Consider the following 15,754-nt stretch of genomic DNA (forward strand, 5'->3'; position numbering starts at 1 on the left):
TAAAAATGGGTTAATTACTATGCTTGTCCCTCCTCATCTTTTACTCTACAAAAATCCCCTCTTTATGGCTAATTTGGCCCAAGACCAACCCAATTAAGCCCAACGACTTGAATTATAAATTCTGAGGGGTCCACTTACCTCTCGGGTAGACTCAAAATTGCTAGCCTAGTATTTGGGGTGTTACAACCCATCCAAGGTACGATTTGCGTTATTATGGTCCGGGTAAAACTCTAACTTTAATAGTTAACTCACTGATCGTCTAATTTTCGAACTAATTTTACGACCTCATGGGAATTTATCCCGGGATATGAATCGTGTTATTTATGGTTTGGGTACAATTCTAAAAAATGAATACCTAACTTTTAATTTTTGTTATTTACATTTCAGCCCCTTAATTTTTTGTATTTTAATTTCTCCCTTTTAAATTTTTAACATTTACATTTTAGTCCTTTAAATTATAGAACTTTAATTTTCTATATTTTTTTATTATGAACTTCATATTCTATTTTCTTTAATTTCAGTCATTAATTTGATGTTTAAATTCTAGTTTTGTAGTTTAAATTACTTCCAATTTAGTCCCCCTTTTATAAATTCATTTAATTAAACTTTGAAGTCATTTTTGTAGGAATTATTATATATTTTTTTTGTACATATAGTTCAGACATTTTCTAAATTGGTATGTACGTTAGCCTCATGAGAATCACTTAATTTGAACAAATAATTCGACTAAAGGCCCCTTTCATTTTAGAATTGTTGTGAAATTATTGTCTTAAGGTATAAGAAAGTCATTTCCAGTGGTTTTAAAATGGAAGGGTGTCCTACCAAGTGAAACTGTAAAAAATGATCTCACTTAAAATTTAGGAATGATGGAAAAAGTGAATGTTCATATATTTAAATTCACCGAGAAATGATTGTTAGTATTTGAAATATGGACTAATAACAAATTTATGAATAAAATGGCGATATTTCTTTGTTTCAATTGGAAAATGAATTAGCTGCTTTAAGGCATGAGATGCCCTTTTTTATTTCAATAAGAAATAATTAAATATCATTATTTTCCTTTTTTAAATTCGAGGAATACTTTTTTATGTGTTTAAAAAAGAGATCTTAAATTAAATTAAATTTGAATTCTTAAGTTTCATTGCAAAGACAATTAATTAATCGACTAGGTACCGATTTAGGGCGTTGTAAGGGTGTTAATCCTTCTTCACGCATAATCGACTCCCGAACCTTATTTTTGGTTAAACGTATACCACTTTTTGGGTTCTCAATGACATCCTAATCAAATATTGATGGCGGCTTCTCAAACTATTATTGATTTAAAAAAGAAACCCCAAATTAATTAGGACAACCTTTTTTAAACCTTGATTTTTTTATTTTTAGATCACTTCGACAAAATGCATATCAGATTTGAGCAATGTCAAAAGGCTATCCAAGAACACAACTGCGTATCCAAATTCAATCCGATGGTCCAAAGTAGGGAAAATCAACAATATAATAAATAAGTGACATCTTGATCAGTCAAAACGTCATAAAAAAATACATCTGAGAAAAAATAAAATGAAAACAATGACTAAATGACCAATAAAAAAGCCTAAAATGAGTCAAAAGACATAAGAAAACATATCACAAAGACAAAAAAATTACTATAAAAAATAAAGTTATTGATAATTTAAAAATATAAATGAATTAAATATGTAATATAAAAAATAAAAGAAAAACAATTAATACCAGTCATAAAAAAGAAAAGAAAAAAAAGGTTTCAAGCCGCGGAAAAAAAAAAGCAAGGGGAGAAACCTATGATTTTTTTTAATTTAATACCTATTTTGGTTTCCATACTATAGTAAAATTTTCATTTAGATTATTTCACATTTTTTAAGATAATTAATACTCGAAACTTTTATTTTGTTATCATGTTACTTCTTTGACATTTCCATTAAAAATAATGACGTAATCAAAGGATATTGTGCCATGTGTGATAAAAAATAATGAAAATTCTTAAATAAACATGAATTTTTTTATTATTAAAAACTTTTTTATTAACTACACATTTTTTTTAATTTTAAAAACAATAAATATAAACTATTAGAAAGCGAACGCAGCTTAAAATTTTTAAATTTAAAGGAAACTGAAAGGGAAGGCGGCCCCTGTTTGCTATACATTGAATACATCTTTCATCTAAATATGTTCTTTCGTTATATCATTACGTTTGATGATGATTAATTAGACTGACAAACTTCATACCGACATCACTTCTAGTTTCATGAAATGTCAAATTAATATTATCAGCAATAATATATATTTAACGTTTAAATATTTTAAATAAACTAAATTGTTAATATTTTATAATTATCAATATTTAATTAATTTATAGATTAATTTAAATTAAATATTCTAATTATTTATTATAAATTAATTTTTAATACAATTTATTTGATTCACTCTTCCGACTAAACTAATAGGTAACCGAAAAATAATTAGAATTTTTTTTATTAAAACTTCATATTTATAATTTAAATGAATAAAAAATAGAATTTAATATGGGCAATATGTAAAATTTAGTTTTAACTAATGTAAGTGAGATAATTTTTTCATTCTATATATATGTAAGTACTGATGGATTTATACTTCTTCGTTCAAGGTCAATAAGATTTCACTTTAATATTTTTTATATTAATTGTTTATTTTATTAATTATTTCATTAGAAAGCTCATAGAGAGCTGCGGATCGTTGAGGAAAACAAAGGAAATAGCATTTAGATTTTCATGTGCACATATTGTCCTAACTATAATAATTTTGTTTAATTTAAGATAATTACTAGTTATATTATGTGTTCTAAAAATTATTAATCATTTGTTAATAAATATTCAAAATTAATGTTTGAATTAGAAACTTATAAGGATGAGTCATTTAACCATTAAGGTGCTTGACTTGTCTGAAAAAGATCACTGTTAAGATACACCCAGTTATATTCAGCAGCCAAAAACGCAATCCAACCCATATATCCAACATTTATTCTGGTTTACACCCCAACTATCAGCAATTTGCAGTTCATCAACAACTGGTTCGCACTTTTTCGGTAAACTTTTTGAATCTTTGGGAAATCTGAATTCTTCTCATAAATGGATTCTCCCATTCCCATCTACAAATCCCAAGTCCTCAAATCACCATGCAATCCAACGACAGTTCCGGCAGCGGCAGCAGTGGTTCAGCTGTGACGGGACGGCACCCGGTGTATAAGGGCATAAGGCGTAGGGCAAGTGGGAAATGGGTGTCTGAAATTCGTGAGCCGAGAAAACCTAATAGGATCTGGCTTGGTACGTTTCCTACACCTGAAATGGCTGCCATTGCTTATGATGTGGCGGCACTTGCCCTAAAAGGCCAAGGCACGGAGCTTAACTTCCCCAACATGGCTGCTTCTTTACCGGTGCCTGCATCAACCTCCCCTCGCGATATCCAAGCGGCGGCGGCGTCGGCTGCAGCGGCTTTAGGGGCTGCAAACGATGCTTTAGTCGGGACTGAAGGTAGGAACAACATCTGGATAGGTGCGGAGAAATCGAGTGTTGGCCGTGATGATTTCGTCGATGAGGATTTGATATTCGATATGCCTAATGTTCTTGTCAATATGGCTGAAGGGATGCTTCTTAGTCCCCCTCTATTGAACGTTGATTCCGATCAACCTCCTCCCGCCGGTAACGACGGATGCTCCGAGACCCTATGGGAATTCCCTTAATGTTAGTGTAATATACTTTCTTCAATATAAAATATCATCCGTAAAAATAAGGAATGAAATATGAGCATGAATATCAGCATCAGCAGGCACCGTTAAAAGTACATGACAGTCACGAATGAAGTAATCCACAAACATGGATTCTGTGTGTTTTCTTAGTTGTTTTCGATTTGTTTTAACTTTGAGATTGGTGTTTTCTACAGAACTTGTCCATTTATGGGATTCTTTTTTGGTCAATCCATTTATGGTATTCTCTTTCTAGCTCTAAGTTGTGTAGTCCTGGTCAGTGTCCGTACATGCATGCTTCAAGCTTGAAAACTCTGAGTGCAGTTTGGTTCGCTGGAATGTATATGATGGAATTAGAATATGTGAAGGAATTAGAATCCAATTCCATATTCTGTTTGGTTGGCAGGAAATGGAATTGGAATCTAATTCCATATTCTGTTTGGTTCGCAGACATGTTAGAGGAATTTGATTTCAGTAATGTAAAATAACAGAATTACCTTTCTTATTTTTTTGCTATATTTTAGTTTGTTTTACAATTTAAATGTAGTAATATGTTATAAAAAATTAAAAAATATTAAATTTTCATTTTATTTATTAATTATTCATTTCAATAAATTATAAAAATCATGCTAATAAACATCATAAGTTAAAATCAACGCAATCAAAATATGTTAATAAGTTACCAAAAGATAGAACAATATTTCAATACATTCCAATCGGAGTATGTTAATTAGTTACCAAAAAATATACCAAAATCTATTTTTATTTAATATATGAATTAGAAACCCGACACGACACGAAATAATAATAAAAAATATTTTTATTCAATAAAAATATTGACTTAATTGAAAAAAATTATATATAGAGGGGTATTATTTTAATTATTCTTAAATATATAAGGTAAATTATATATTTTTTTGGGGTCGGGTCTGGTTTTTTTCACCCTAAACCCGAACCCGACCCGACCCGAATATCACACTTAAAAAAACCCGACCCGAACAAAATAAAGTTTCACCCAACCCGACCCGAATATATGAATTAGAAATCCAACCCGACTCGACCCGAAATTATAAAAAATTATTTTTATTCAATAAAAACAATGACTTAATTGAAAAAAATTATATAGAGAGGGGTATTATTGTAATTATTCCTAAATATTTAAGGTAAAATTATATATATTTTTGGGTCGGGTATTTTTCACCCTAAACCCGAACTCGACCCGAATATCACACTTAAAAAAACTGACCCGACCCGACCAAAATAAAGTTTCACCAGACCGACCCAAATATATGAATTAGAAACCCGACCCGAAATAATAAAAAAATATTTTTATTCAATATATGAATAAGTTACCAAAAGATTGATGAGGGTAGTATGGTCAAATTTCAATTACCTCCAACAAGGAATTGAATTTCATCCATTCTTGGATAGAATTCACTTTCCCTCATTTGATGGAAAGTTGAAGGCATGAGGGATTCCAATTCCCTTGGGAAACTTGAACAAACATGAGAAAGTGGTGGAATTGGATTCCAATTCCTCTCAATTACAAGGGATTCATGCCAACCAAACGCCATATTAGGGAAGAAAACAAGTTTTGAGCCGCTTGTTCATTCATGCATACTTCTCATAAGCGAAATTAAAACACTTTTCATATATATATGATTTTATTAAATTTAGCATCTTTTATAATTAGAAGAGAAGATAATATTCTAATTTTTTATTAGTATAGAGTGATTAGAAGATAACATATGCTCAAAATTTTATTAGCTAACTGAACTCACACGTCTTATGGACACTGTTATTCAAACCTGAGACCTTAAGAGAGAATAACATGCCCTTGCATCATTGAGTTCATTTCAGTGAAACTATCAACAGTGTAATAATAAAGTTTGTTTATTTGTTGCTAAAATATTAGTTCCAAGTTCTAAATTTGCAAAGCAATTATAAAAGCCAAAGAAGAAAGCCAAGACAAAAATTCAATATTAGTTTGGGTAAATTTCACAAATGGTCACTAAACTATGTTTAAACTTTTTTGGTCATTAATATTTCATAAATATTTTTAACTAATTGACAATGAACGAATACACCTTATAGACATAATTGTTCGAATATGAGATTTTAAAATATAATAATACATCCTTTCATCACTGAAATCATTTAATAGGTTCTAAGATTGTGATCTTAAATAAAAGAATATTAATATCATTTAATCGGTGAAACTATCAACAGTGTAATAATAAAGCTTGTTTATTTGTTGCTCAGACATTAATTCCAAGCTCTATATTTGCAAAGCAATTGTAAAACCGAAAGAAGAAAGCTAAGGCCAAATTTCAATATTAGTTGGGGTAAATTTCACAAATGGTCACTAAACTATGTTTAAACTTTTTTGGTCACTAACATTTCACAAATTATAAATTTAATCATTAAACTTCCCAAATAATTATAAAATAATCATTAAATTTCCCAAATAATTATAAAATAATCATTAAATTTTATGAAACTGTTATAAAATGAGTATTGAACTTATTGAACTATTATACAATGATCCATATACTTATTGAAATTTATCACTATTATATAATGTGTACTGACCATTTTGTATAGTTTAATAAATTTAATGATTATTTTGTATGTTTTGAAACTTTAATGATAAAAATCATTTTAAGATAATTTAGTGATCATTTTCATATTGTACCCTATTAGTTGTATGGTGAAGGAAAAAAAGGAGAAAGAAAATCAAGGCAAGTTGAGAGGGTTTTTGTCGATAAGAATAATTAACACGTTGATTTAAGATGTAAGTTGAATATTTTAAGAGAAATTATAGTACAGAACCTTATCCTAAGTTATTTTTTATACAAAAAATTTTGGTGGCTCCCCATTTTATGGTCGGAGTATTCTTAAAATACAATTGAGATTTATATAAGAATTTATAGATTGTCCACCAAGAATAACAGTGATACAATTCGAACTAAACTTTACAAATTTAAATTCTTGAATCTCAATTACTTATGCCAACCCTCGTTGGCACCTTATCCTAAGTTATAAACACAACGGATTAAATTAATATATGTCATATTTGTCTACGTCATATTCTTTATCATATTTTTTAACCGTGAAAGTATTTTTTTTAATTTTAACAAGATGAGGAAAATTAATTAATGATGTCATTATTGATTAAATCAAATCATAACAAATATTAAATTAAATTTAATCTTATCATGTCAAATTTTATGAATAATAAAAGTGAATTTGTATTCGTTGATGGAGATCGATTAGAAAATTGGTCGTAATCTTTCAAGAAAATAAGTTTTCTTTTTTCGTAAATACGTTCTAACGGGAATAAGAGTAATATAAGTTAATTTATTTATTGGATACTACTATCTCTTTATATAAACTGAAAATTAAATTAGATTATAATTATTTATAATTTTGTCTCATTAAATTATAAATATTATACAACTTATAATATCTATATTTTTATTTTCATAACACTTTAATACTCATAAAACATGTAACATAATCAATTATTTAATTTGGTATCACAATTTATAAAACCATCCTATATTATTCATATATGTCCATATTTAAGAATTCTGATCCAATAAATATTATCTAAAATCATATTAACCAGTAAAATGATTGAAATACAAATTTACACTTTAAGAATTTCTTCAAACATAATTAAATAGAAATTTGACTTAAACATATCTCACAAAAGAACATAACAAAAACACACATAATATTATGTTGTAAGAGAAACAAGTATTCAAACTTAGGGGACATATTAGACGGAATCATACAATAGGCTCTAGAAGTGTGTCTTGCTGATGCATGTTTAGGCGAAACCATGGTGTAGTTCTAAAAGTGCGCTTGAACAACATGATGAGGAACACTAGTTTCGGATGAATATATGGTGTGGTATTCGAAAAATATCCAAATGTCTATGAAAGAATTCCACTTTCATTTCTTACAAGCACTTATCGGATGAATAATGATATTAGTGATAGATTTCTCCTAATAGAAAAAAGTAGACAACTAACAAGGTGGGTGCTGACACTTCACCTTGCTCCATTTCTGCACCCACAAATATCTTGGTAGAGCATTTACTGTTTCACATATCTACTCAGTTTCTTTGAAAATTAAATGAATGGATTTGTTAGCTCTTGTGTAAAACATGTACTATGAATGTACTCTAGCTAATAATGAGTGTAATAAGTATTTGCAAATGAATTCTCCGATATATCGGACTTTTTAAGAAAAACAAAATAATTTATTAGGTATTTAAAATCAAAATTCTTAAAATAATATCTAATTTATCTAATATTTGAACTTGATGATCTAAATTATTATTAGACTAAAAAATTGAGAACATAGTATCATCCTTCTTTAATTTGGCTCCTGCTTAATCAAAATATTCAATAAATTCTTTTATTTTTTAATTTAAATATTTATTTTTACATGAATTAAAATAAATGTAGGAGTATCGAAGAAGGTAATATCATACGGAACTGGAGGAGCCATTTTGGTAAGGCTATTAGTAACAGAATTCTTAGAATGTGGTACCCGGAAAACGCGAGTCTCCCACTGTTGATTGTGCATGGTTGCAATAGCTCGAATTAACGAGAGAGGACTGCTTGCACCATCGGTTGAACAATAAGCTTCACAGCTTGGGCACTATCCGACTGAACTTCAAGTCTTGTAACACCGTGATTTCACGAGTGGTAAAGCCCTTCAAATTCCACCTGCAAGAAAGAAGAATGTCCAAGCTTTTTGCTAAAGCCATTGATATTATGACCAGGTTGTAGACACCCGTTTTTGTCCGGGTTTTTTTCGTTATTTTATTATTATTATTATTATCGTTATCTTATTATTTTATTATTATTTATTATTACAAATTTTTGCAGGCTCAAACCCGAAGCCCATCAGATACCAAACCCGACCCAGAATTACAAGACTTGGAGCCCAGACCCTGTTCAGGCCCAATACCCGAACCAGGCCTGGATCTGGCCCAAGTAATTAGGGTTTTAAACCCTAAACATATCATCATCCAGCCGCCGCCGCCAGCAGCAAATGAGCAGCCGCGCCACCGTCACTGTTCCGGCCCGTCTCGCTCCACTCCGACTGCTCCCACCTGCACCAACAGTAACCCCATCAGTTCCAAATCAAACCAATCAAAGGAAATAGTAAACAAATCAAAACCCTAAATTAAAAAAAATACCTAAATCCCGATAAATCGGGAAATTTGTCCCTACCAAGATCAGAGACCCTTACCCCTACGCTAGCATCATCATCATCTCACCAAACGAAGCAAAATCAACCATAAATCAAGCAAAGATATCAGAGGAAAAGGGGGGACATTCGGTTGGGGATAAAAAAAACAGAGAATAAAAAAAGAGAGAGATTCGAGACAGAAAAAAAAAAAGAAAATCAGAGAGGAGAGAAAAAAAAAATAAAAACATAAAAAGAAAGGAAATAGAAAAAATACAGGGAGTGTAGAGGAACCAAGGAGAGAAACCCTTACCTCGTTCCCTCGTTGAAATCTAAGGTCACCGGAGTCGAAGAATCCGAAGGGTTCTTCATAGATTCACAGCGTTTGAGCCTCTTTTCGGGGAAACTAACCCCGGATTCATGACCAGGGCGTTGAGGCGTTTCAGTTGGTGCCCTCCTTTCTCTTTTCTGGCGGCGGCGTACGGCGGTGATCGCCGACCAACGGCGGCCGGCACGGCGAAGCCTCCTCAGATTTTGGGCTTCGGTTGAAGCTCCAGAGAGCTTCCTCTCTTTCCCTCTTTCTGTGAAATGGAAGGGGAGAGGAATGAAGAGAGACGAATTTTCAAACATATAAAGGGGGTATTTAAACGGGTTTCAAAACGACGCCGTTTCAAGGGTCTGGGCACCAGTGTTTTGCAAGCATGGGGTAACTACACTTTAGGTCCCTTCTCCTTTGTAATGCTTTATTTAAGTCATTTAATGAAATTATTATTGTTTTATTTCGAGCCTTTTAGTTTTTAATGATTGCATTTCAGTCATTAATTTATATATTATGTTTGCTGATATTATAATTTGGTTGTGATATTTATATTTATTTCGTTTTAGTCACTGTTTCAGTTTATTGTGCATTTTCCTTTGATATTCGGATTTGGTCATGAAATTTTTGCAAATGTTATATATTAGTCACTGTTCATGTTTTATATCATATTTGTCTATATTTGATTCTGGATTTAATATTTTCAAATATTTCAATTTAATCACTGATCCCATGCATTTTATTATCTTTACTGTTATTTGAATTTGGTCACCATATTCGTATATATTCTATTTTAGTCATTGTTTGATGTTTGGTTTAATTACTTTGTGATCTTTTATGTTTCTGTTTATTTCATTTTAGTCCTTACTCTTTTATATTACTACTTTCGTGAATGTTGGAATCTGATCTCGTATTGTGTAATTATTTTATTTTAATCACTTAATATAACTTTGCTTTTTTTAATTTTTGGCTTCAAGTTCTAATTGCTTTTATTTTAGTCATTTTCTGTTTTTTAAATATATTTGGTTTAATGTCTATTTTATTTTCTTTTGTTTTGGGCATCTATGTTTCCTTGTTTATATTTTAGTCCTACTAATGTATATTATGTCATTTTTGTGGATACTTGACTTTGGTCCCAATGTTTATAATAGTTTCATTTTTGTCATTGATTTTATATGTTAGGTATTTTTGTTAATGTTCGAATTTATCCCTGACATTTGTGAATATTTTATTTTATTCATTTATGTATGATTTTATTGTACTTGTTATTCGGTTATTTGTATTATGTAAATAATGTTTTTAGTAATGTGAATATTTTATTTTGTATTTCCAATTACATTTATTTTCATTATATTTTTATCTATGTATGAAATATTCGATTATATTTTCAAGAACACGTATGCGTAGAATGGGCGTGGAAAGTACCACTTGATCGAAGTGGTGTGATCCGGTACGGCATTTTAACGACATAGAAACTTGAAATAAGTCGAGTATATTTTGCTAATTAATTTGTTCAAACGATGCAATGTGTGTTATTTTAAGTGACAATTTATTTTATTTTATGTGAATGTAAAGTTCAAATTTTTTAATTTGTATTCAATTCACGTTTTTAGTTAATCAATTTACTCGTATGTAAACATCGTTTTTAGTTATATTTGATTCGCAATTTTTTACATAATCAATGGTAGAATATTCTTTTACAAAAGAGAAATAGTTGAAATAGCTTTCCCGACGGAGGATTGCAAATTTTAAGATTTCTTATCGAGTTAAAGGATTTTCTTTAAATAGTTAACTTGAAGTAAATTAATTAAATTTCAATAAATGGATCGTAATTTAACTTTATATTCGATTTGTAATTTCCATCATCACGACGATATGTAAGCGATACAGTACCAATTTTGGGCGCTGTGGGGGTGCTAATCCTTCCCCACGCGTAACCGACTCCCGAACCCGTCAAATCGATTTTCTGGTAAACGTAGACCCCTTTTGTCTTTAAAAATGATTTTTCTTAAAATTATTTTGAAAGACGTTTTTAGGTATTCGACCTGCCTAATCTAAAGGTCGATGGCGACTCCTTTTCCAATTTAATTCAGATTAATTTCAAATCACCAATTTTCTAAATTAAAGTCGTAATCGTTTTAAAAATAATATAAATTATTTTTATAAAAAAAATGGTTATGACAGCTTGGCGACTCCGCTGGGGATTTTTTTTAGAGAGTCAGGCTAAGTCGCTTACACTTTGTCGTCTTGGTGGAAATTATGAGTTCGAGTATTTAGTTAACTTATGATCTGTTTATTGAGGTTTTTAATTGCTTCTTTTTTAACTGTCATACTAACACTTGAATTTTTGCTTTCATATCGATCCAAGTTTTTGTCAAGTTTTATCTCTCTTTCATTTTTGAGTCAAAGGTAGGTACGCTCCTCTTCACACATATCACGTGCATTTGCATGACATAAGCTCTAGACACGAGCTTTGATCCAAATTAGTCAGGTGAATGCTTTACTCTCGTAAGAATTTATTCTTCGTATGCGTTTTAGTAAATAACCCATGGGATACATACCTTATACCTTCGTAGGGATTTATTCCTCGTATGGGTATAAGGCAGTGAATCCCCTCGAATTGAACTCGTTCCGTTCAAAACCTGTAATGGGTGAGGATCGGGGGTCTGGCAGCCGAAGGGGGCACCGACATCAAGAACAATTCGGGTACAATTTTTCCGTTAGAGCTGAAACCATGCATACAGTGAACCTTAGAACGATCACCATAAGTATAGTCATACCAAACCTCTGTTCGTCAGTAGGTACCTAACTTAAGTGTACACAAAGGATGAGCGTTTCTGAACCTTTCCTTTTTACTTTAAATTCTGTTGAATAAAAGCATGCGAACTAGATATCATGCGGTTAGGACCAATTTCTTGAAAATAGATAATTTTGGGTAGAAATCATGTCCGGGTAGGATTGCTATCTATTGAAAGCATGTTTGGGTAGATATCATGACGGGGTAGGTGTTATATATTCATCTTGGAATAACATTTTTATCCATATCAATTATTTTACATGTACTAACTTGTTTTTCTCTTTTATTTTTACACACTAACTTATTTATTTTTGTTTGTGTCATTTTTCATCATTCTTTGCATTGCATTGCATCGACATAACATAATGCGAAAGTGTTGATCCGCAAGGGGATATCCATGAGAAAATCTTCACAAGAAGAGATAAAAGTTTTCAATCAAGCAATCGCATACACAGATATGCATCGAAGGTTAAAAAAAGTTCAGAATACAAGAATGAGACTTGCTCAAAGATCGTGAAACATTTGAGACTGAAGACATGATCCCCTGATCCACTGAGTAATCTAGCAGTAGAGCCTCATCTACAATTATTCATCGCTATCCATCAAGGAGTGACGCACTGACTTCAGCACGGCCGGGGCATTAATGGTGTCAGATTATAGAACGCTTGAGGGTCATCGTTTTCAAGGACGAAGATCTGAGACGAAGCAGCGATCTACTTCAGACTCAAACATTTAAGCCAAAGAATGTTTGTAAAGTGGATTGTCTTGTAATGTGAAAGCTTTTATTTCTGGTGAAAATTATTCTATGATATTCATCGTTGGGATCAACATATTTGCATCTGCATTTGCATCTTTGCATTTTGCATATGTATTTCATTTGTAAGCATTTTCACATGCATCATTCATAAAAACAGGTAATTAATCCATAGAGTATTTGATGAAGTGGTCCTAACCACATTTTCAATTAAAAGAAGAAGCTGAAATCATTACGATGAGAGCCTGTTCAGCTGGTTGTAGAACTAAGCATACCAGGACAATATGAGAAAAGAGTCTCCGTTTCTTGAGGTCCATAATGTTGATATCACATAGGAAGCTCCAGACAGTCCGCTAAAAATTGTAAGGCACTGAAGCGCAAGATCCAGAACCTGATGGATTTAGGGGTATGTACAATCTAATAAGGACTAGGGCATGTCATCTACCATTTGCATCCAAAGAGATTGTGTTGTTTGAAATCGTTTTTGTTCTAGCTTTAATATTTTTAATATTTTTAATCTTAATGTTTGAATTTATGCTACCTTCTAAGGTGGAATAATTGAACAAATTTTAATTTTTAGTTCTTTGAATATCGAATAAATTACGTATTCTCTTAATTCTTCAAGAATTATAGATTTTTTTGACATATGGCAAGATTAAACCTTTCTTATCCCGTCTAAAACCCAAAATAAAATCTCTCAATTTTTACCCAGAATAATTCCTGATCACTACCAAAGAACCAATTTTTACATTCCCTCTCTTTGAGACCTTGAAACATTCTTTTCAAATTTTAAACATTGTATATATCCTTTCGATATACAAAAATCATACCCATGCATTTTGTTGAGTTAATAAATTCACACCATCGTCTTCTTAGACGTCAAACCAACTTTTTCTACCAATAAGACCTACAGACATTGAGTACAAGATGTTCACTTGAACATGAAATTTCCTACAAGAAGAAACAATGTGGGACATCTCGAAACGATCTTCTGAGGACGATCGAGCAATTGAGACATGTTGAGAGCAAGAAGCAGAATAAGAGAATTATTTCAAAATAATTCTATAATGCATTAATTACATTGTTTTCATGTAACTAAAAATTAATCCTGAAAATCTATCCCCCTGGGGATACCTCTTCTGCAAGGACTTCTGTGTATGAGATGATGAATGACATTTTTTCTTTATCCCTTCACAAAATGAGAAAATATATCCCTTGTGTCCCCTTTGAGCCTAAATTATGTTTTCTTCTGATTCGACCCTAACCAAGGATCACCCTCCATACTGGGGGGCAAGGTGGAGGAAGTCTGCTCATATGAGTGAAGACATCGATTCAGATGATATACCGAAAGTGAACTAAATGCCAAGTGCGAAGATCGAATCAAAACAAAGAGAAAAAGAAAAGAAAAAGCAAAGAATAAAAAGAAGACAAAAACACAAAGACAAAGAGTCCCTTGACTCAAAGGACGCATCAAGCTTCAAACCGTGAGATTGATCAAGCACAATCACTCCAAAATCACTTCATTTGAAGATCATAGAACATTAGGAGAAGACATACGAGCATATTCAAATTGAGCAAGACAAGATCGAATGCATCAGAGTTAATTGATCCTTGGTTCAATTACCCTTAAACACTTGTTTGGGCCTTTTATCTATTTCTTTCATAACCGTGAACCATGGCCTACATTATGTTCCTTAAAAGTCCATTCTAATCATACATGGATTTCTAAACAGAAAAGACTATCTTCAGATATCATCCCGCCCATCAGGATTAATCTTTTATTTACAAAAGGTTTTCTAAAATCTTTAATGCATGATAGAGAAAAATAACAAAGGGGGGTTAAAGACGTAAAATTCTGAGTAACGTCTTGAAACCAAAGGAGGATTCGAGTTGAAAACCTGAAAGGGCGGCTCGAATATGAAGATTATTACATAGGAGACGATTGCTCAAATCCCTTGATGAGGCATCACACAACATGAATGAGAACATGAGAGTTGGGAGTCAGAGAACACTTCCAATAACTGAGTACAGAAGCTGCTCCATCAGATCAGAGAACATCAAATAAATGAGAACACTATACTTTTGACCAAAATTAACCACTTGAGACTTTTTATCCTTCCTTACTTAACCATCTCTCAAAGATAGCATTGATCTTGACACTTGTCAAATAGCTATAATTTATTGAAGGATTAAAAGAGTAATTAATTCTTTGATATCCAATGAACTCTTGTTTTATGATTTGTCAATTGTGAAACCTTGAAAGGAGCAATATTTTCAAAACTTTTGATTAAATATTTTTCAAAACTATTGATATTTTCAGACTTTTGAAAATAAAAGAAGAAGAAAAACATTTTCAAACAAGATAATCTCTCTGGAGGCGTATCTTGGAATTCAAAAAAATATATCTATCTGAAGCTCAAGATCGAAGCTGGGGCAAGAGAAAGCCAAATTGTTGGGGCAAAATTTGATGGGCAAGGAAAACAAATTGTCTCAGGTCTAAGTTTGCAAGAGTACACCCTAGTGGAAATGCAGACAAGCTGAATCAATGATAGAGTGAAGAATACTCTCGCAACTATTCTCCTTCCAGATCGAGAAAACATACATACATACATACATATATACACATACATACATAATACATAAAATTTGCATCAAACATTTATCATCATATATATTAAAGACATTTTTCTCCTCACTTGGGGACAAATTGGACAAAAAATCAAATAAATTTCATCTTGACATCCATCATAACATCCAATATAGTCAGTCAAAAATGCATCATTTTGATCTCTCAGGAAATCAAAGCTCGGAAATGACCAGATGTCTAACTTGCAGAAACAATGATTTGGGCTTCCTGAAGTCAACAATCAAGACATTTCCTCAACGTGCATGAACAAACAGACTTTTTATCGCCTTTGAGGTTGTTTTTCTTGAAACAAAATT

At 31.5% G+C, this 15,754-nt stretch overlaps 1 protein-coding gene across 1 annotated transcript; it reads left to right on the forward strand.

Moving 5' to 3' along the window:
• Positions 1 to 3,169: 3,169 nt before the first annotated feature.
• Positions 3,170 to 3,733, forward strand: LOC120154350 (ethylene-responsive transcription factor ERF024-like). The gene has a single exon (XM_039166128.1). It carries the CDS (start codon positions 3,170 to 3,172, stop codon positions 3,731 to 3,733), a length of 564 nt encoding a protein of 187 aa, XP_039022059.1.
• Positions 3,734 to 15,754: the final 12,021 nt, after the last annotated feature.

Source organism: Hibiscus syriacus, unplaced genomic scaffold (genome assembly GCF_006381635.1).
Source record: "Hibiscus syriacus cultivar Baekdansim isolate YM2019G1 unplaced genomic scaffold, ASM638163v2 tig00002840_pilon, whole genome shotgun sequence".
Taxonomy (NCBI): Eukaryota; Viridiplantae; Streptophyta; class Magnoliopsida; order Malvales; family Malvaceae; genus Hibiscus; species Hibiscus syriacus.

Coding starts and splice junctions, on each gene's coding strand:
- LOC120154350 (XM_039166128.1), top strand. CDS start 3,170: ATGCAATCCAACGACAGTTCCGGCAGCGGCAGCAGTGGTTCAGCTGTG.